General features: G+C 45.5%; 1 protein-coding gene across 1 annotated transcript in view; it reads left to right on the top strand.

Moving 5' to 3' along the window:
* The window catches only part of LOC144498530 (tryptophan 5-hydroxylase 2-like), a 40,556-nt gene extending 19,509 nt beyond the window's left edge, over positions 1-21,047 (top strand). Inside the window, exons 7-11 of the mRNA XM_078219782.1 lie at positions 8-143; positions 3,061-3,187; positions 6,252-6,347; positions 6,443-6,576; positions 20,098-21,047. Of these exons, the coding sequence (XP_078075908.1) occupies positions 8-143; positions 3,061-3,187; positions 6,252-6,347; positions 6,443-6,576; positions 20,098-20,272 (668 nt within the window). The 3' untranslated portion in view covers positions 20,273-21,047. The remainder of the gene's footprint in view (positions 1-7; positions 144-3,060; positions 3,188-6,251; positions 6,348-6,442; positions 6,577-20,097) is intronic.
* Positions 21,048-22,872: the final 1,825 nt, after the last annotated feature.

The following is a 22,872-nucleotide window of genomic DNA, read 5'->3' on the forward strand; positions in this document are numbered from 1 at the left end:
GTTTTAGAACGATCTGGCTTTGTGGTTCGACCAGTGGCTGGATATTTGTCCCCAAGGGATTTTTTAGCTGGCTTGGCTTTTCGAGTTTTCCATTGCACTCAGTATGTGCGCCACAGTTCAGATCCCTTCTACACACCAGAACCGTAAGTTTCTGTTTTCCAAACTCTAACTCTAACCTGTACTAAATTGTCCTAAAACTGTTTTTAGATTTACTTAGCTATTCTGTGAACAAATGCTTCTCCAAGACTTTAGAATGAATTAATATTTTATTCATAATACCGTCATGCAACATCAATATTAAAATTATTTTGTATAAAATAATCTGACTCTAATTTGATAGGCATGTGGAATTTTGTCTGGCTCCAGTGTAAAACTTTGACTGTTAGTTTTTATTTACATCCCAAGGGTATTCCTGTCACACTGTCCTTAGGCTGAACAAGTATTTTTAAAATTACTTTTCCAGTTCCTATAGGCAGCTGAAGAGATTCCGCTACTTACTCAGGCACGGTGGCACAGTGGTTAGCACTGCTGCCTCACAGTGCCAGGGACCCGGGTTCAATTCCAGCCTCGGGTCACTGTCTGTGTGGAGTTTGCACGTTCTCCCTGCGTCTGCATGGGTTTCCGCCAGGTGTTCCAGTTTCTTTCCAAATTGCCCCATAGTGTCAGGGGGACCAGCAGGGTAAATACGTGTGGTTATGGGGATTGGGACTGTGGTCAGTGTAGACTCAATGGGACGAATGGCCTCCTTCTGCACTCTGTAGATTCTATGATTATTACATTGTGATCAAAGAATAAAGAGACGTATTGTTTAATTTAGGGAGGAAATGACAACCCTTTGAAACACGGGGGGGGCTGATTTACCCAGGGGGCAATGATTGTCTCATTGCAACTGCATCTGTGAATCCTAGGCCAGTATAAGATCACTGGGGGGGTGGTGGATTCAATTCCAGCCTTAGCTTACTGTGGAGTTTGCATATTTTCCGAGTATTTGCGTGAGTTTCCTCCGGGTGCCCCGGTTTCCTCCCACACTCCAAAGATGTGCAGGTCAGGTGGATTGGACATGCTAAATTGACCCTAGTGTCAGGGGGACCAACAAGAAAAATACATGAGGTTACCGGGATAGGGCCTGGGTGGGATTGATGTCAGTGCAGATTTGATGGGCCAAATAGTCTCTTTCTGCATTGTGGGGATTCTATGGTTGCATTTACATTGTAAGAAGTTTAACAACACCAGGTTAAACTTCTTACTGTGTTTACCCCAGTCCAACGCCGGCATCTCCACATCATGCATTTACATTACCATTGGAGAGTTAATGTAAAGTGTTTTAACTTTGCAAAATTGCAATGCGGATTGCTCCTTCTGAGACTTTGGAGTTAGATTAAGCCCTGATGCTGGACTCTGGCTGTAGTGTAGATGAGGCAAAGCCAATTTATGCTGACACTGCAATTATAGCGTAGATGCAGAATGATATAATATGATGCAAAATAATCCTATCAAAGTATAAAAAAAAATACATGTCCTACTCGACTATTTTATCTCTACTTTTGACCTTTTTATATAATGATAGTACCATCACTGAATCTCCCTCTGTCAACATCCTGGGGATTACCATTGACCAGAAACTGAACTGGACCAGCCATGTGAATACTGTGGCTCCCAGAGCAGGTCAGAGGCTGGGAATCCTGTGGCGAGTAACTCACCTCCTGACTCCCTAAAGCCTGTCTAACATCTACAAGGCACAAGTCAGGAGTGTAATGGTTTCTGTCCACATGGATCGAGTGATGCAGAAATTTTTTAGATCTTTGACCCAGAGAATGACATAATCTAGGGATTGCCAAAGCTTTGATCAAGGATGCCTTCGTGTTTCTTTGTATTTTTCCGTCTGGAGCAGATTGAGGTGGTTACTACCATTCCACTCACTTGCTGAATCCAACCTTCAACTCCTCCACCCCATGACTGACCTTCTCCAGAGCCTTCTTTCCCCCCCAAACCTTTGATTTCAACCCCCTGCCCCAACCACCCGCCATAGCTTACAATCTCCCCCGTGGCGCCTGCACCCACCCCGCTGAGGCCTCTCAACCCCTCCGGTCACCCATTTTGACCCCCACTTTCCCCTTACTGGGATAAGGGGTTGAATGGACCTGAACCTACCTTACCCTGCAGCCACCTCGCCAGTATTACTCCCCCGTCAGTCTGGGTAGGCAGCCTGTCAGTGATATCGATGCAGTACTGTCGAGTTAAAGCAGCAAAGAGTAAGCTTCTTCAACTTCCCATTACCACCCAGGGGCTTCTCTGCTCCCGACGGGTTAAAAGGTTAATACTCCCTCAAAGGCCCTGAAGCCAAAGGGTTAATAGAGTCATAGAGTCATAGAGGTTTACAGCATGGAAACTGGCCCTTCAGCCCAACTTGTCCATGCCGCCCTTTTTCTTTAAAACCCCTAAACTAATCCCAATTGCCCGCATTTGGCCCATATCCCTCTATACCCATCGTACCCATGTAACTATCTAAATGCTTTTTAAAAGATAAAATTGTACCCGCCTCTACTACTACCTCTGGCAGCTTGTTCCAGACACTCACCACCCTCTGTGTGAAAAAATTGCCCCTCTGGACACTTTTGTACCTCTCCCCTCTCACCTTAAACCTATGCCCTCTTGTTTTAGACTTCCCTACCTTTGGGAAAAGATATTGACTATCTACCTTGTCTATGCCCCTCATTATTTTATAGACCTCTATAAGGCCACCCTATAATATCTAACTGTGTTCTGTCTTTCAGCCATTTCCACCAACAAAGCTGTGTAGGAAATGAAAACCACACAAACTAACCTTGTTTATAAAGTTATAATTGGGCGTAGTATTTCTTCACTTTCGCGATATGTCACTGGGGTTTTTTTACTCATTCCGTGGGACATGGGCGTCGCTGGCTGGCCAGCATTTATTTTTATGTATAATGTGTATGTGTGTGTTTACCTAGTGATGCCGATTAGTACAGGTTAATTTAGCTTCCAGACATTGTTATTGATGCGCACAATATAATTCTCTTTCCAATCTGTATTTTTCAGGGATACATGCCATGAGCTACTGGGACATGTGCCCCTTCTGGCGGACCCGAGTTTTGCACAATTTTCACAAGAGCTCGGCCTTGTCTCCCTTGCCGCGACCAATGAAGATGTTCAGAAGTTAGCCACTGTAAGTTGCCCCCCTGTCTAGACGTTCTCACAAATATTGAGCAGTTTGACCACATGTTCACATGTCTATCTGTTCAGAGCCTGTGCCATCTCAAGCCCATGTTATTCCCATTTCTCGAAGGCTGAGACTTCTTGTTCCACATTCTGTTTGACCTGTTGATTGTTTGACTTGGATAGAGCAAGTGTTGAGTTTATTGTCAATGACTTTCAGCTCCTCCCTAAGTTAGTTCAGCAGCATTTGTTGGCTATCATTTATCTGTATTGAATTGAATTTGTCCTGTTTGTAATGTGGTCTTGCTTCCATTCCTGTGCCACCTGTCCTGGATGTGCCACAGTTGTCCCTGACATACTGTGCAATTGTCAGATAATGGGCTACTTGGTAAAGTATTCAATGGTGACGATGAAGTTGGTGCTATGGACATGAAAGAGGTTGGATACAATTTTGGATTGAGGGTGGGTGGGAACTTCCTGTGGAATCAATGGTGTTTTATTTGACTTGCCATATCACAGAATCACAAAATCCCGCAGTGCAGAAAAGGCCCTTCAGCCCACCGAGTCTGCACCGATGCATGAAAGGCCCTGACTTGCCCACCTAATCCCACTTGCCAGTACTTGGCCCATAGCCTTAATGTTACGACATGACAAGTACTCATCCAGGTACTTTTTAAAGGATGTGAGGCATCCCGCCTCCACCACCCTCCCAGGCAGCACATTCCAGACCATCACCACCCTCTGAGTAAAAAGGTTTTCCTCTAATCCTCCTGCCCCTCACTTTTAACTTGTGTCCCCTCATAACCAACCCTTCAACTAAGGGGAACAGCTGCTCCCTATCCTTTCTGTCAATGCCCTTCATAAGCTTGAACACCTCAATCAGGTCACTCCCTCAGTCTTCTCTGCTCCAGAGAAAACAATCCAAGCCTATCCAACCTCTCTTTATAACTTAAATGTTCCATCCCAGGCAGCATCCTGGTGAATCTCCTCTGCACCCCCTCCAGTGCTCCAGTACAATTTATGCTCTTGACATGTCTTCTTGATGATGAGTTCAATTTCATTGCTCGTACCCAGCCAAGGGACTGTCTCTCTTGTTTTCTCGTCTGATCTGTGCCCATGTGTGAGTGATGAAGTGGTTGGAGAACATCAGATGGTAAAGATTCTGGTTTGATGACCTGCCTGCCTTTAAAAATGACTCCCCAGGTGGTGCCTAGCTCATCCTGATAAAGCCAAAATGGTCTTGTGTGTTTGCGGGCTGCTGAGTTGCATCAGGCCGTCAGTTGATGATGATTTTCCACAATGTCCGTAGTGTAGAATCTTTTGCCATTTTTTCGTGGAGATGCTGGCATTTACATTGCACAAAATATACCGATCAATTTGGAAAATATCCTCAACTTCAATGAAGTCAACATGTGGACCTAAAGTTTATTAATGTCACAAGTAAGCTTACATTAACACTGCAACAAAATTACCATGAAAATCCCTTAGTCGCTACACTCCAGCGCCTGTTCGGGTACACCGAGGGGGAATTTGGCATGGCCAATGCACCTAACCAGCATGTCTTTCGGCCTGTGGGAGGAAACCAGAGCACCCGGAGGAAACCCACACGGACACGGGAGGAGAACGTGCAGACTCATCACAGACAGTGACCCAAGCCAGGAATGGAACCTGGGTCCCTGGCGCTGTGAGGCAGCAGTGCTAACCACTATGCCACCGTGCCGCGGTATATAGCTTCTGATGTATCTTCTGATTTTGCTGGGTTAGGCAACCTCGATTGATGCTGTGCATCTTGGACTTGTCTAGCAGATCGTCCCAGAATTCTTCTACAGAGTGGATGGAATCACCGACTCGACAATTCTGTCTGCTAGCTCTCTATTTGAAAAATCACAGTGCGTACTGGAGTACTGTGTCCAATTCTGAGCGTTGCCTTTTAGGAAGAGAGATATAAGGAGAGGGGGATTACTGGGGTAAATACTGGGGTAGGGCCTGGGTGGGATTGTTGTTGTTGCAGACTCGATGGGCCAAATGTCTTCCTTCTGCACTGTAGGGATTCTATGATTCTAAGAATTGTCAGAGGCTTTGGAGAGGGTGTGGGAGAGATTTACGAGAATGGTTCCAAGAATGAGGGATTACAGTTACGTGGAGGGACTGAAGAAGCTGGGACGAAAAGGAGATTTGGCGGAGGACTTTACAGTGGTGAAGGGTTTGGACAGAGTAAATAAAGGGGACCAGTAGCCAGCGGGCACAGATCTGAAGCGATTGGCAGGAGAATCAGAGCCGACATGTAGAAAAGTCGCCCCACACAAATGGTTAGGATTTGGCACGCTCTGCCACATGGGATGGTGGAGAATGATTTAACAGTTGCCTCCCAAAGGAAATCTGAGAAATACTTGAAGCAGAAAAAACTACAGAGATGTGAGGAGAAAGTGGGGGAGTGGGACTAACTGGATTGCTCTTTGAAAGGGCTGGTTAAGAATTGATGGACCGAGTGGCCCCTTTCTATGAACTCAGATTATCAGGGCAACTTGTACACTTGAGGCACTTTGCCATTTTTAACATTTACAATCAAAAATGAGTGGTAACTTTAGTGACCAAATAAATTGGTTTAACAAAATCTCTTTAGAACAGCATTTTTAATATCGTTCTTGATAACCTGCGGCCGACTTTCTCGAGATATTTAGGACTGATTTCTGTGCAGTTGCGAACCTGCTTGGTTTTTTCTTAAAAGAAAAGAAATGGGTAATTACCGCGGTTAGCGATCAACAGATTCAGTTCTGATGATTCATAGCTGGTTGATGACAGAGAGAATATGGTTGCCACAGTTACTGTTACCTAGCACTGGGATGGATGATGTACTCCACAATGTCCAGTTGCTTAAATTACCACAAGAGCCTGCGTTTCAAACTATTTATTTCTCATATGTCATAGAGTACATCAAAAAATAATCCAGCAAATTATTTATTAGGTGCGTGAAGCACTGTTGGACGCTGGAGTCATTCTTTTGCTGACTTAACAGGAATTATAAGCAGTCCCAGTAATCTATAATTTAAAGTGTCACTTGTGTCACCCTGCAGTGCTACTTTTTCACAGTGGAGTTTGGGCTCTGTAAGCAGGATGGACAATTGCGTGCTTACGGTGCAGGACTTCTGTCTTCGATCGGAGAACTAAAGGCAAGAAATGGTTCATTTTTTGGATGTTTTTCTGCCTGTGTGCTCTTAGTTCATAATCAAGAGATCACCGTTTTACTTGTAACTGTCTCTCACAGCACGCATTGTCGGACAAAGCGATCGTCAAACCATTTGACCCAAAGACGACCTGCACACAAGAATGTCTCATCACCACCTTCCAGGAAGCCTATTTCTTGTCGGAAAGTTTTGAGGAGGCCAAAGCTAAAATGAGGCAAGTCATTTGTTTCCTTCTGAAATTCGAGAACTGACCGTTGGCAGAGGTTTGCTAAACACCACATTTGCATGGTAGTTCCTTTTCGATATCAGTGGAGGTTCTCGGTGTCACAGTGGTTAGCACTGCTGCCTCACAGCGCCAGGGACCTGGGTTTGATTCCTGGCTTGGGTCACTGTCTGCGTGGAGTTTGCACATTCTCCCCGTGTTTGCGTGGGTTTCCTCCGGGTGATCCAGTTTCCTCCCACAGTCCAAAGATGTGCTGGTTAGATGCATTTTTTTAATACTTTTCCAATTCAATCAAATCAAATCCAATTCAGAGTCTCAACAAGTTGAGACATTTCAGATCCAGGCTGACAAGACAGGGCGAGCGACCAAACCACCCTGTCCTGGGCCTGATCCACATGAGCCAAGCTGATTGGAGAAGGGGGAGGTTCCTCCTCCAAGACTTGAGCTCATTTGTATCTTAGCCAAAAGGCCGAGATGCCGCTTTTAAAAATTGCTTCATATGAAACATATGAAGCCTCAGCGTAACCTAATGACCTCGACCAAGTGCGGCCGACCATGGGCTGCCGTCCATACACTTGATCTTAGCCAAAAGGCCTTGCTAAATTCTCCCTCAGTGTACCCGACAGGTGCCGGAGTGTGACGACTAGGGGATTTTCACAGTAACTTTACTGTAGTGTGAATGTAAGCCTACCTGTGACTAATAAATAAACTTTAACTTTAGAGGTTTAAACTAAACTGACCAATGACTGCGTTCGACTAGCAATAGCAGGAATATCAATTGAACTTGTTAAAGATTTGTCTGCTAACACTGACCCCAAAATGTGACTTTGTTGTTGACATGGTTTGCCTGCTATAAGAATTGGGTGATAAAATTGGCCCAAAGTGACCAAGCGACTACTTCAGAAATCTGAGAGACTATATCGGAGTGATGAACATGAAAGTTAAATAGTAGGTAAATTGTGTTCGCTGGCTGCAAGATCACAGCTGTGGTAACTACCATTAGATTCACCACTAAGATAGCCAGTTCACTTAACATGTTGTAAGCTGTTCCTTTGCAAATGAGTATAATAGTGAAAAATGCTTTGCACCAATTGCCTGATTTAAGTGGCTGCCCTTATTAAGTGTGCACTGAAGACCCATGAGTACCTTCTAGCTAAGATCTGTTTGTTTCTCGAATCTGTTAGCTATTCTTAGGGTAGATAATCAAGTCATCCTTGGCAGTTAAGTGGGACACAAGTTGAATTCGCCGGCCTTTCCATTTTTCTTCTTCACACTTTAAAAGGGCACATCTTCACACAAAACAAGAGTTTCAAAAGTCATTAGCCCTCGCTCATTTACAAGCACGCAACACAATCTCATATAGGCGGCACGGTGACACAGTGGTGAGCACTGCTGCCTCACAGCACCAGGGGCCTGGATTTGATTCCCGACTTGGGTCAATGTCTGTGTGTGGAGTTTGCACATCATCCCCGTGTCTGCGTGGGTTTCCTCCGGGTGCTCTGGTTTCCTCCCACAGTCCAAAAATGTGCGGGTTAGGTTGATTGGCCATGCTAAATTGCCCCCTAGCGTTAGGGGGATGTCAGGGGGATTAGTAGGGTAAATATGTGGGGTTATGGGGATAGGGTCTGGGTGGGATTGTTGTCGGTGCAGGCTCGATGGGCCGAATGGCCTCCTTCTGCACTGGTGGTATTCTACGATTCTATTCTATTCTGTGATAATTGGACCGAAAATCACTTAGCACGACCTCATCACGATGAGAATGACATTCCAAGATTGGCAAGCATTTTCTTGTGAAAGAAATAAAATTACAATTGTATATATTTTTGTGAAAATATAGTGACGCTAACAAACCACATTCTGACTATGACTGCTGGACACTACTCAGCAGACTGTGTAAAGAAGGGAAATGATGCGAGAGCTCCCTCTGGGGTGTTTCAGAAGCTGCCAATTATCACTATGAAGGAAAAGCAATGAAATGAAAAACAGCAAATGGTAGAAATGCACCAACATTGACTGTCACTACCTGGCCTGGGGAAAAGTAATAACTGCTTGGGGAATTGTGACTGGGAGGATACAGGTATCTTGGGGGACAGTTCATTTATTGAATGCTAATCCTGGTGAACAGGAAGAGTGAGCAGCCCATTTTGTGCACCGTGTTTTCTTTGTTGGTTACGTTTTGAGATTTTGGATCATTTTCCCATCACTGGAATGATTTCGCATTGAAATATGTTGATGTTTATTACGCAGCTGCCACCCCCTCTCCCACTCCGCGGCCTGCTTTGCAGTGCCAGAGGCGGCCCGCCATTGGCTGGTGGCAGGATTTTCCAGTCCCGCTGCTGTCAGTGGGGTTTCCCATTGTTTGTACCCTCCATTGCCGGGGAACCCACAGTGGAGAGGGGGGGTGGGGGCGGGGGTGGGGGTGGGGGGGGGGGGGGGGGGTTTGCTCTCCCTCGGCGGGACTGAAAGATCCCACAGATGGGAATGATCAGAAGATCTCGCCCATTGTATTTGAAGACAAAGTGGACTTGCACAGGTTTTTTAAAAAAATCAGAGACTATGGGCGGGATTTTACGGGCCTTGTCCGAGCGAGGTCGTAAAATCCCGCCTGAGGCCAATGGAGAATTCCGTTCTGCGAGCCTCATCCGCCCCAATTCCACCCTTGATCTAGATCATAAAAGATACAGCGAGGGCTTATTGTCTCATCCAGGCCCCCTTACCAGGATTCTTTTTGAAATCCAAGGCATGTCTCTTTAAACTCGCAGCCCTCGGGAGGGGGGGGGGGGGGGGGGGGCGGGGCGGGGGGCGGGGAGAGAAGCGATGTAGCTAGTTTTATTTCACTAAAAGACCTAGTGCTGAATAATTGAACAGGAATGAAGTGAGTGTCACCGACAGTCCCCTGGTGGGAATTCAAAGAGAAGGACAAAGGGAAACAAATGCAGTCAGATGTTAAACAACAAACTGAGGTGTGGACAAGGAACCCAGAGCTAGAAGCTAAAGTTCAGGAGGTCAGTCTTTCCAGATAGAAATTGCCCAGAAAGCAAAAGATTAGCAATAACAAGGGAGTCAGCCCATGAAAGGGATAGACATTGGGGTTCATTATTTTCTTCTTTTTTAAGGAGCAGATTGAGGTTGAACAAGATGAGGGAAAGTCGTTTTGGCTTTTTCTCCAAATGCTCACTTCACTCAGTCTTAAAAAGCAGTTTAACCGTTTGTAGCTGACTTCGTGAAGGATTTCAGTTTATCTTCAGAATTCATTGGAGAACTTCACATGAGGAGAATTGTGATTTTGGTGGAGATGGGATGTCTTCGGAGGCTGTGGTGTCGTGATATTGTCAGTAGATCCAGAGACCCAGGGTAATGCTCTTGGGACCTGGATTTGAATCCCACCAAGGCAGATGGTGAAATTTGAATTCAATAAAAAAAATCTGGAATTAAAAGTTTAATGATGACCACAAAACCATTGTCAATTATCATAAAAACCCATCTGATTCACCAATGTCCTTTAGGGAAGGAAATCTGCCGTTCTTACCTGGTCTGGACTACATGTGGCTCCAGATCCACAGCAATGTGGTTGATTCTTAACTGCCCTCAGGGATGGGCAATAAATGTTGGCTCAGCCAGCGACACCCACATCCCATGAAAGAATATAAAACAAAATTTAAAAATGGCAGATGGGATGCAATTCCAGAATTCTTGGCAATTCTTATCAGCACAGGATAATGGTGTGGGTAGCAAGTGCTCACCCCACACTCTCAAACTGGCTGGCCCCATTTCAAAGGCATCTTCATAGAATCCCTACAATGCAGAAGGAGGCCATTTGGCCCATCGAGCCTGCACTGACCCACCTTCTATTAAAATTGATCTTACCCAGGCCCTATCCCCATAACCCCACATATTTACCTGCTAATCCCCCTAACCTACACAGCTTGGGTCACTAAGTGGCAATTTAACATTGCTAATCCATCTAACCTGCACATTATAGAATCATAGAATCCCTACAGTGCGGAAGGAAGCCATTCAGTCCATCGAGTCTGCATCAACCACAATACCATCCAGGCCCTATTCTGGTAACCCCATATATTTTACCCTGCTAATGCCTCTGACACGAAGGTCAATTTACCATGGCCAATCCACCTAACCCGCACATCTTTGGGTTGTGGGAGGAAACCGGAGCACCCGGAGGAAACCCACGTAGACACGGGGAGAATGTGCAAACTCCACACAGACAGTGACCCGAGGCCGGAATTGAACCCGGGTCCCTGCCGCTGTGAGGCAGCAGTGCTAACCACTGTGCAACCATGCCATCCCTACATCGTTGGACTGTGGGAGGAAACCAGAACGCTTGGAGGAAACCCACACAGACTCATGGAGAACGTGCAACCTCCACACAGACGTGATAGTTAGGTGCTTTGGCCATGCTAAATTCTCCCTCAGTGTACCTGAACAGGCGCCGGAGTGTGGCGACTAGTGGATTTTCACAATAATTTCATTGCAGTAGTAAGCCTATTTGTGACAATAATAAATAAACTTTGAACTTGTGACACTAATAAATAAACTTTAAACAATCCATCATCCAACCTGCCCATTTTTCTACTGATTGCCATCAAATGTGTTTGATTTGAAAATGAAGTATTTTAAAAAGTTAGATTATTCATTGTGAGAACCTTAGCAGAATATTTTGATTTGATCTGATTTATTATTGTTACATGTACTGGGATACAGTAAAAAGTATTGTTTCTTGTGCGCTATACAGACAAATCATACCCTTCATTGATTACAGAGGGGAGAAGGAAAGGAGAGGGTGCAGAATGCAGTGTTACAGTCATAGCTAGGGTGTAGAGACAGATCAACTAAATACGAGGTAGGTCCATTCAAAAGTCTGGCAGCAGCAGGGAAGAAGCTGTTTTTGAGTCGGTTGGTACGTGATCTCAGACTTTTGTATCTTTTTCCCGATGGAAGAAGGTGGAAGAGAGAATGTCCGGGCTGGGTGGGGTCCTTGATTATGCTGGCTGCTTTTACGAGGCAGCAGGAAGTATGGACAGAATCAATGGCTGGGAGGCTGGTTTGCATGATGGATTGGGCTTTGTTCTACACTGCAATCTTTGTAGTTTCTTGCAGTCTTAAAAAAAGGATCAACTCAGATTTATAGATAGTTGGAATAGATTTATTCTAAATTACTCAATAAACAGACCCTTTTCTTTCTTTATTTGTTCATGGGGTGTGAAGGTCGCTGGCCAAGTCAGCATTTCTTTCCCATCCTATTTCCCAGTCGAGGTGATGGTGAGCTGCTTTCTTCAACTGTTGCAGCCCGTGTGGTGTAGGTCACCCCATATCACTGTTTGGGAGGGAGTTCCAGGATTTTGACCCAGTTACAGTGAAGGAATGGCGATATAGTTCCACGTCAGGATGGTGTGAGGCTTGGAAGGGAACAGCTTGGTGGTGGATGTCCCATGTGCCTGCTGCTTCTGTTCTTCTAGGGGGTTGATGTTGTGGGTTTGGAGGCTTCTGTTGAAGGAGCCTTGGTGAGTTGTTGCAGAGCATCTTGTCGATGCTACCACAATGTGCCGGTGGTGGAGGGCGTTAATGTTTAAGGAAGTGGTACTGATCAAACGGATTGCTTTGTTCTGGATTGGTGTCGAGCTTCTTGAGTGTTGTTGGAGCCACTCTCATCCAGGCAAGTGGAAAGTATTCCATCACACTCCTGACATATGTCTTTTAGATAGTGATGATATGGAGATGCCGGCGTTGGACTGGGGTAAACACAATAAGAAGTTTAACAACACCAGGTTAAAGTCCAACAGGTTTATTTGGTAGCAAAAGCCACACAAGCTTTCGGAGCTTCAAGCCCCTTAAACTTCTTACTGTTTTAGATAGTGGACAGGACATGAGTTACTTGTGACTAGTTTTCCAGCATCTGACCTACAATTGCAGACACAGTATTTATACCGCTGGTCCAGTTAAGCTTCTGATCTTTGGCATTTGTGTAGCATGAATGTTACTTTCTACTTATCTACCTTCCCCTTTCATACCTGGTCTGGCTTACATGTGACTCCTGAGCCACAGCAATGTGGTTGACTGTTAAATGCCCTCTGGTAGGGCAGTTAGGGATGGGCAATAAATTTTGTTTTTATTTATTAGTGTCACAAGTAGGCTTACATTAACACTGCAATGAAGTTACTGTGAAAATCCCCTAGTCACCACACTCCGGCGCCTGTTTGGGTACACTGAGGGAGAATTTAGCATGGCCAATGCACCTCACCAGCACATTTTGGGGCTGTGGAAGGAAATGGGAGCACCTGGAGGAAACCCACGCAGACGCGGGGAGAACATGCAGACTCCGCACAGGGGTGGCACAGTGGTTAGCACTGCTGCCTCATAGCGCCAGGGACCCGGGTTTGAATCCCAGCCTGGTCACTGTCTGGGTGGAGTCTGCGCGTTCTCCCTGTGTCTGTGTGGGTTTCCTCCAGGTACTCCGGAGTGTCTGACTTTAAAAAGGGCCCCCCTGCAGGGATAATTTGCTGGGGATAGCTTTACAGTGAGAATGGGACTTCTGCTCCTCAGACACAGCAAGGGCTGTCCCTGTGACAACTAGCCAACAGCTGAGTCATCCTAGCAGCGCCAGAACGCAGTAGTACTGGTGGTACTACAAGGCCACTGCTGGTACTACAAGGAGTCCCGAGAATTAATATGGGTGGCACAGTGGCACAGTGGCTAGTACTGCTGCCTCACAATACCAGGGACCCAGGTTCAATTCCCGGCTTGGGTCACTATTTGTGTGGAGTCTGCATGTTCTTCCCCATGTCTGTGTGGGTTTCCTCTGGGTGCTCTAGTTTTGGGGGCGGCTCGGTGGCACAGTGGTTAGCACTGCTGCCTCACAGCACTAGGGACCCGGGTTCGATTCCTGGCTTGGGTCACTGTCTGTGTGGAGTTTGTACGTCCTCCCCGTGTCTGCGTGGGTTTCCTCCGGGTGCTCCGGTTTCCTCCCACAGTCCAAAGATGTGCGGGTCAGATTGATTGGCTGTGCTAAATTGCCATTTAGTGCTGGGGGACTAGCAGGGTAAATATGTGGGGCTACGGGGATTGGAGCTGGGTGGGATTGTGGTCGGTGCAGACTCGATGGGCCAAATGGCTTCCTTCTGCACTGTAGGGAATCTAGGAAATCTAGGAAATCTAGGAAAGACAGAAGATGGATATCGATTTCAAGGTGAGGCTGGGGGATTTTGTTGGGGGAGGTTTCTGGACCCTCGTGACAAGGGAGAAAGGAGGGAGCTCAGGCTTTAGAGAATGGGTGGGGGTGGGCACAAAATAGGGGTCCCACCTTGGAGTAGGGGGGGGGGTACTCCTTATGGACATGGGATCTCCCATAGGAGGAACATCCACTTCTTCTGACCTGAGCTGTTAAAGTTGCAGGCTACCTTTACCTTCCCCTGCCCAATGCATTATGGCAATGGAGGTAGAGTGAGGTCCTATAGAGGTCTTTAATTGGCCACTGAAGGGCGTCAAGGGTAGACAGGCTGCCTGATGCCTTGCCCATCTCCATCATGTGGGGGGACAGCTCAGGGGTGAGCAGGGAGGTGGTGGGATGGCCACTGCTTTATTTTGTGTGCAGTAAAAAAGCCCTTTTTACTCCAGTACATTTCTTTGAAGAGCCTGGAAGGGCTGCAACTTTCCCATATTCCGTCGATTTTGTACAGGCAGTCAGCTGCCGCCTAAGCTGGGAACTCACAGCAGATGATCAGCAGAGATTAGAAATTCACCAGATGTTTCCCCACCATGAGTTTTGCCAGATGCTAAACCAGCTGTTTCAGAGTCTCAGTGTTTCAGTCGATCAACAGCAGTCAGGTCATGGCATGTGGAAACTAATAGAATTGAAATAAGAAGTCATAGACTCCCTATAGTGCAGAAGGAGGCCATTCGGCCCATCGAGTCTGCACCGACAACAATCCCACCCAGGCCCCATCCCCATAACCCCATGTATTTACCCTACTAATCCCCCAACACAAAGGGGCAATTGAACATGGCCAATCCACCTAAACCCATACATCTTTGGAGGAAACCGGAGCACCCGGAGGAAACCCACGCAGACATGGGGAGAATGTACAAACTCCACACAAAGTGATCCGAGGCCGGAATTGAACTCAGGTCCCTGGCACTGTGAGGCAGCAGTGCTAACCACTGTGCCACCATACCACCTATAAGATTGAAATAAACAGAATGCTTGATCTTCCTGCATTGTATAGAGCAATTTCAAACAATTCTCCTCCAATATTCATGAAATGAGAGTACAATCTATCACCCTTGCATAACAGTAGATATGGTATGTGCTTGACTCAGCTTTGCATGCTGGGAACATGCATCAGGAATTTGGACACCATACATGAATGGAATATCCTGTGGGGCTGTACTCGGGCTAGAATTTCTAGGTTGCAGGATGTAAGTACGATCTATCCGTGTAGGTTGATGAACATCTGTGAGTTTATGCTGCTGAGCATAGCAATACGTAGTTATGTGTCCTTTGGAAAGGATCAGAGTGTTCCCAAGCCTTTTCAACATGTCAACACGGGTATTAACAGCATAGTAAGCTGAGCTATTTTTAAGTCAGTGAAACTTGCTGTTGCATGGAGCCATAATGTGTCACTATTCCTGACAATAATTACAATTCTACTCAGTCCCTCTCTTTCCCCTGTAAACAAGAACTCAAATGGTTGCCTCAGGTCACAGAAGGACCAGATTCAAATGCTGTAGTTGTACAGGGTAGGTCAGGCCAGACAAAGTGGTGGAGGCAGGGTCATTGTAGATTGATGTTAGACCAAGGCAGATGTAGTGGAAGCAGAGCCATTGAATATTTTTAAGCCAGACGTAGACTGATTCTTGACTCACAATTAGGAGTCAAGAGGTTTCTGGAGTTAGGTGGGAATGTGGCATTGGGGTCAACATATCAGATCAGCCATGAATCTTATTGATTGGTGGAGCAGGCTCGAGGGGCCGAATGGCCTACTGTTGCTCCTAATTTGAATGTTTGTATATTAGTATTAATTTTTTGAAGATGTGAAATAAGTAGTGGATAGGGGAATGTCTATGGATGTCATCTATCTGAACTTCCCTTTTCCTCCCACAGTCTGAAAGACGTGCTGGTTAGGTGCATTGGCCATGCTAAATTCTCCCTCAGTGTACCCGAACAGGCGCCGGAGTGTGGCAACTAGGGGATTTTCACAGTAACTTCATTGCAGTGTTAATGTAAGCCTACTTGTGACACTAATAAATAAACTTAAAACCCCTCAAGAGAGCTTGTTAATTCAAGTTGAAGGCAAACTATTGACCTGGTTATGAGATTGGCTGAGTGGCAGGAGACTGAGAGCTGGGATAATGGGCAGGTAATACGATTGGCAGGATGTGACTAGTGGTGTCCTGCAATTAAAGATCTGTTTTGGAGCCTCAGCTGTCCACTGTATTTGGTCAGATGATGGAATCAAATGCCACCTATCCAAAATTTGTTGATGGCACCAAGATAGGTGGCATTGTAAGCAATGAGGATGGAAGCATGAAATTACAAGTAAGGTATTGATGAATGAAATGAATGGGCAAAAGTGTGGCAAATGGATTTCAATGCTTGCAAATGTGAGGTCAATGATATTCAACCTAAAAGGGATAGAATGAGCCACCTCCTAAAAGGAATGAAGCTTGAAGCAGTGGGGGTCCGAAAAGACTTGGGGGAGGGGGAGGTCCAGGAATAGATCATTAAAATGTCAAGAATGGTACTAAAAATAATCAAAAAGGCTAATGAAATGCGAGCTTTGATATTTACAGGACCAGAACGTAAGGGATAGAAGTCATGCTATACAAATTCTGAGTACACCTCATTCAGAGAAGATTCATAAACGTTTGCAGTACAGAAGGAGGCCATTCAGCCCATTGTGCCCATGCCATTCTACATAGATCTGACTACACTAATCCCATTTTCCAGGGCTTGGCACATATCCCCGGAGGTTTTGGCAGCGCAAGTGAATATCTAAATACTTCTTAAATGTTACGAGAGTTGAAGATTCAGCCATCCTTTCAGGCAGTGAGTTCCAGATTCCCACCACCCTCTGGGTGAAAAGTGAAAGATTTCTAAGATTTCTAAGACAGGACCCAAACCGGGAATCGAACCTGGGTTGATAAGATTATGAGGTGCATAGGTAGGGTGGATAGGAAGGCACTTTTTCCATTAGTAGCGGGGGCAGTAACCGGGGGACATAGATTTAAGGTAAGAGGTAGAAGGCTAAGAGGGGAGTTGAGGAGAAACTTTTCACCCGGAGGGTGAAAAGTTGTCTGTCTGTGCAGAGTCTGCAAGTCCTCCCCATGTCTGCGTGGGTTTCCTCCGGGTGCTCTGGTTTCCTTCCACAATCTGAAAGATGTGCCGGTTAGGTGCATTGGCCATGCTAAATTCTCCCTCAGAGTACCCGAACAGGCGCCGGAGTGTGGTGACTAGGGGATTTTCACAATAACTTCATTGTGGTGTTAATGTGACACTAGTAAATAAACTTTAAAAACTTTACCTACTAACCTTGCCACCTTCCAGGGATCTGTGGATATGCACTCCAAGGTCCCTCTGATATTCAATACTTTCCAGGGTCCTACCATTCATTCATTCATTCATTCATTCATTCATTCATTCATTCTTTTGCCTTGTTAGCCCTCCCCAAGTGCATGACGTCACACTTTTCCAGATTGAATTCCCCTTGCCACTGCTCTGCTCACCTACCAATCCAGTGACATCCTCCTGCAGTCTACGGATATCCTCCTCACTATTTGCCGTCCTGCCAATTTTCATATCATCTGTCGACTTCTTGATCATTCTCCCTATGTAAGTTCTACCCATAGGGCACTACACCTAAAGAGGGATTTATATTGACCTTAGAGGGAGTGCAGCATTTTATTACCCTCGGACTTTCAGGGTAAAATTACAAGGAGGGATAATATAAATTAGTGATGTGCTCCCCAGAACTTGGAAGGTTAAGGAACAACCTAATCAAAGTTTTCAAGATATTAAGGAAAACATACAGGCTGGATGGAGAGAAATTATTTCAGCTGGTTGGGGAGTCTAGGCACCAGAGGACTTTAGTCCATAAATTGGAGCCAGACCTTTCAGGAATGAAATAAGGAAACACTCCTACATGGAAAAGGTGTTAGAAATTTGGAATTCTCTCCCACAAATGGCAACTGATGTAGGTTTGAGGAGCTCAGTAGCCCATTCCTATTGCTACATTCCTTTGTTTTTTTGTGAGGGGCTGCAGACATTTGTTACCCAGCTGTTAAGCAAAGATGATCAGCCTGATGAACTTAGCAGAGGCTGAAGAAAACCATCCTTTGGCAAAAAGAAATAATGCAAGGAACCCGGGTTCGGTTCCTAACTTGGGTCACTGTCTGTGCAGAGTCTGCACATTGTCCTCGTGTCTGCGTGGGTTTCCTGCGGGTGCTCCAGTTTCCTCCCACAGTCTGAAAGGCGTGCTGGTTAGGGTGCATTGGCCATGCTGAATTCTCCCTCAGTGTCCCCGAACAGGCACCGGAGTGTGGCGACTGGGGGATTTAGGAATGGGCCCCAACCAGCAGAAATAATTTCTCTCTTCCAGCCTGTCCGTTTCCCTTAATATCTTGAAAACTTGTACTTGTAGGAACTAATTGTTTATTCAACCATTAAAGTTACATTTATCTTTGATTTGATTTATTATTGTCACATGTATTAACATACAGTGAAAAGTATTGTTTCTTGCGCGCGATACAGACAAAACATATCGTTCATAGAGAAGGAAACAAGAGAGTGCAGAATGTAGTGTCACAGACATGGCTAGGGTGTAGGGAAAGATCAACTTAATGCGAGGTAGGCCCATTCAAAAGTCTGATGGCAGCCGGGAAGAAGATGTTCTTGAGTCGGTTGGTATGTGACCTCAGACTTTTGTACTTTTTTCCCGCCGGTAGAGGGTGTGTGGGGTCCTTAATTATGCCGGCTGCTTTGCCAAGGCAGCGGGAAGTGTATTCAGAGTCAATGGATGGGAGGCTGGTTTGCGTGATAGATTGGGCTGCATTCACAATAGTTTTGTAGTTCTTTGCAGTCTTGGGCAGAGCAGGAGCCATACCAAGCTGCGATACAGCGAGAAAGAATGCTTTCTATGGTGCATCTGTAAAAGTTGGTGAGGGCTGTAGCTGTCATGCCAAATTTCCTTATTTTAACAAAGAAGTACTGCTTCTTTATTTTTCTTTCTCTATCTCTCCTATTTTCTCCCTCCTCCCCAGGAAGTCATTCCCAGTCTGTGTGATCCCCATTCTAGGGAGGGCTGCTCTTGGTGTGTCATGGATATTGATTTGCTGCTCCCTTTTCAATCCACCAGATGGCGTGGTTGTAGATCCAGCCAAGCATTTGGTCCGAAACCTAATTTGCTTCATTTGAAAGTCCCAGCTCACACACCTCAAGTTAAACATGACTGTGTGTTTGAAGGGGCTGGTGATCTTAAATGTGAGCTAAAATACTGCGGATGCTGGAAATAAAAGCAGAAACTGCTGGGAAACAAAAACCTCAGCAGGTTTGGCAGCATCTGTGGAGAAAGAACCGGTGTTAGCATTTCGAGTTCAACGCGGTTCAAAGTTCAGCCCGGACTTGAAACATTAACTCTGTTCCTCTCTCTATAGATGCTGCCAGACCTGCTGACATTTTCCAGCACTTCCTGTTTGTGTTTGCGATCCGTCTCCCTCTTTTTGATCATTAGGTTTAAGTTTATTTATTGGTGTCACAAGTAGGCTTACATTAACATCGCAATGAAGTTACTGTGAAAATCCCCTAGTCACCACACTCGGGCGTCTGTTCGGGTGCACTGCGGGAGAATTTAGCACAGCCAACGCACCCTAACCAGCACGTCTTTTGAGCTGCGGGAGGAAATCGGAGCACCCGGAGGAAACCCACACAGACAGTGCTGGGAATTGAACTCGGGTCCCTGGCGCTGTAAGGCAGCAGTGCCAACCACTGTGCCACCATGCCGCCAATAGTGGGAGGGTACAGGGGTTTTAGGATTGAGTTGAGTTAATACTCTGAGAGACAATAGCCAATGAAACATGTGGCAAAGGATTTGGTGTCCTTGAAAGACAGCTGCCTGAATTGGAAGGCAATTGAATATTGAGCTTTGCTAGTGAAAAAACCTGGAACTCATTCAGTGTGCTCTGGGTGTACCTAGACCACAGGGGCTGCAGCGGTTCAAAAAGCTGGCCCACCACCACCTTCTCAGTGGCAACTAGGGATGGGTAGAACATGGCTTTCCTGTGACAATGGGGAGAATGTGAGATTAAGCAGGTCGGAAGGAGTGCACTGTAGAGTAGGTTGTACATGATCTGTGGAAGGAGCAGGCTTGATGGAACAAATGGCCTTTTCTTGTGAAGTACTTCCTAACCTCCTGCATTCCTGCGACCCAGCGTTACTTGTGAAACTGTTTTGCCTGCAATCCAATGAAACTTTATGACAAATGGCATATTTTATTCTTTCAGGGAATTTTCCAAATCACTGAAACGCCCATATTCTGTACACTACAACCCACACACCCAGAGCATTGAAATGCTCCAGGACCCCAGAAGCATTGAGAGAGTTGTTCAAGACATCCAAAGTGATCTCGGCATAGTGTGCGACGCTTTATCAAAAATGAACAAACACTTAGGAATTTGACCGTGTGCACACAGATCTCACCCTCCTTTCTGTGTAGAAGCTGCTTTTGAAATGATACTAAATACCGTGACGTAACCTGCCTGCAAAACCATTAATAACTTGCGTGGGTGTTTTAGTAAAGTTTATGCTGCTCATGGAAATGCTTCACAGCCCTAAGACACAACAGAATATGATGGAAAACCAAGTCCATTCTGAGTTAATTTGCCAGTGAAATGCACCAATGACATACAGCTCGCGGCTCAGATTATATATCAATAGTTGGCTGAAGTTTGAACTGATCTTATTTGAGAGGGAATGTGGTAAACTGCAATATACTTCCCTTTGAAAACTGGCAGAATTAATCGTCTGAGCAATAGTAATTTACTGTGATGTCAGTAAAACTGATGCTCTCCTAAAACTTCATTTATTAGTGTCACAAGTGGGCTTACATTAACGCTGCAATGGAGGGGTTGCTGTGAAAATCTCTTAGCCGTCACACTCCGGCCCCTGTTCGGGTACACTGAGGGAGAATTTAGCACGACCAATGCATCTAACCAGCATGTCTTTCAGACTGTGGGAGGAAACTGGAAGAAACTCGCACAGATACGGGGAGAACATTCAGACTCCACACAGACAGTGCCGGGAATCAAACTTGGGTCCCTGGCGCTGTGAGGCAGCAGTGCTAAGCACTGTGCCACTGTGCCACCCCAAAGGATAAGTAGGCTTGCTTATGTTTCCAAATTACAATAATATAAAAGCAGGCCCCTCTTTAGATTCATTCTGGTTAACAAATTCATTCCATACACCAGGTTGAAGGTATGATCAAACATTTTGTGGATTAATTGTCTTAATTTTGAAAATATGAATAATTTTCAAGCAAACTGTATTGCATTACGATCTCAGCTGATGTTATAATTGGAAGGAAAGATCTCAGAATAGAACCGTGGCTCAAAAGCCCGTAATGTTTACTTTTTCTGATTAAACATGGAGGACCAGAGTCACAGGATCGCTGATTAGTTTTAAGAACTACAAAAAACATGTACTAAACATGAAAAAATTGGACTATAATACTCCTCTAATCCCTGCTTTATTTTATCAATTACATGAAGGTTTCAAGTTTAACATGGGAGACAGTACACCTTAAGCTACAATGGTCTAATTAACACACAAAGTCCCTTTTCAAACACACAGATTGGCTGTGGTTAAAGAGATACTCCTCCCTGAACCCAAGGTAGTGTCTGTGGTTTTCTCCCCACTCAGATGATTATCCTGTGACTGTTCCCAAACTCCACTCCCAGGAATACTCTTTAAAATCGTTGTTTGCAATAATGCTTTCCATTAGCATTTTGCATTCTGAAATCCAGTCCGGGTTTTTCAAATGACACTTTCAAACAAAGTTTCCATTCCACTTTTAATAGTGAATTCAGTCCAGGATTTACCGCCCCCCCAACCCCCCCATTTTAGGATTCCATTGCCTTGACTGACTTCCACACTGTTACACAAACCCTGATATCCAGCTCATACTTTCTTCCCAATTGCTTTAAAATCTGTTTGTAGTAGGACATCCCAAACTTTAGGACTTAATATGGGTGGCACGGTGACACAGTGGTCAGCACTGCTGCTTCACAGCACCAGAGACCCAGGTTCAACTCCAGCCTTGGATGACTGTCTTTGTGGAATTTGCACATTCTCCCCGTGTCTGCGTGGGTTTCCTCTGGGTGCTCCGGTTTCCTCCCACAGTTCAAAGATGTGCAGGTTAGGTGGATTGGCCATGATAAATTGCCCCTTACTGTCCCAAGATGTGTGGATTAGCCATGGTAGATGTGTGGGGTTGTAGGGATGGGGTGGGGGAAAGGGCTTGGGTGGGGTACTCTGTCAGTGAGGGTCGGTGCAGAGTCGATGGGGCGGGTGGCCTCCTTCTGCACTGTAGGGATTCTATAAATTCTATGATTACTTTAGAAACCTTTCTCGAGCTTCTGAATGGCTGATTCCTTCTCAGCTTTGTCTGTGATGCCAATGCACAGTGTCCTGTTCTATTTCCAGTTTCCCCTCTCATTTTAACTTCAAACTTCTCTGAAAATTTCTGTTCCATTTCCTGGTTTGTAGAACCAACTGTCTTTTAATTCCCTAGGGGCTTGCCTTCTTCCACATTACTCAATTGTACAATCTTGCTTGCTTCAAGCAGAGCTGAGATGTTCACTCTCTGGCTTCCTATCTGCAACTGCTCTGGCTTCCAGTTAAAACCAAGAACAAAGGAAGGCTCCCCACCAACCCCCCGACCCTCTAGGAAGTGGCCTTCTGTTGCTAAGCAACGCACCTGCTGGTTTATTCATTCTTCATGCCATAACCCTCTCTAAGCACAATAAAAACACAGTTGGAACTTAACCAACCCCACACATACAAGCACCTTTGTCTTGTACGAATATAACGATGGGTGGGATTTTATGGCCTCGCTCGAGTGAGAATGGAAATTCCCGCCCAAGGTCAACAGACATTTCCATTGTCCGTCCCTTGCTTGCTCCAATTCTGTGGTGGGCGAGGTGGTAGAATTCTGGGTGTATGTAAACCTTCCAAGTACAGAAACATTAAATTAAATCCACCTAAAATTATGCATTATTTCT

Source organism: Mustelus asterias, chromosome 9 (genome assembly GCF_964213995.1).
Source record: "Mustelus asterias chromosome 9, sMusAst1.hap1.1, whole genome shotgun sequence".
In the NCBI taxonomy this organism is placed as follows: Eukaryota; Metazoa; Chordata; class Chondrichthyes; order Carcharhiniformes; family Triakidae; genus Mustelus; species Mustelus asterias.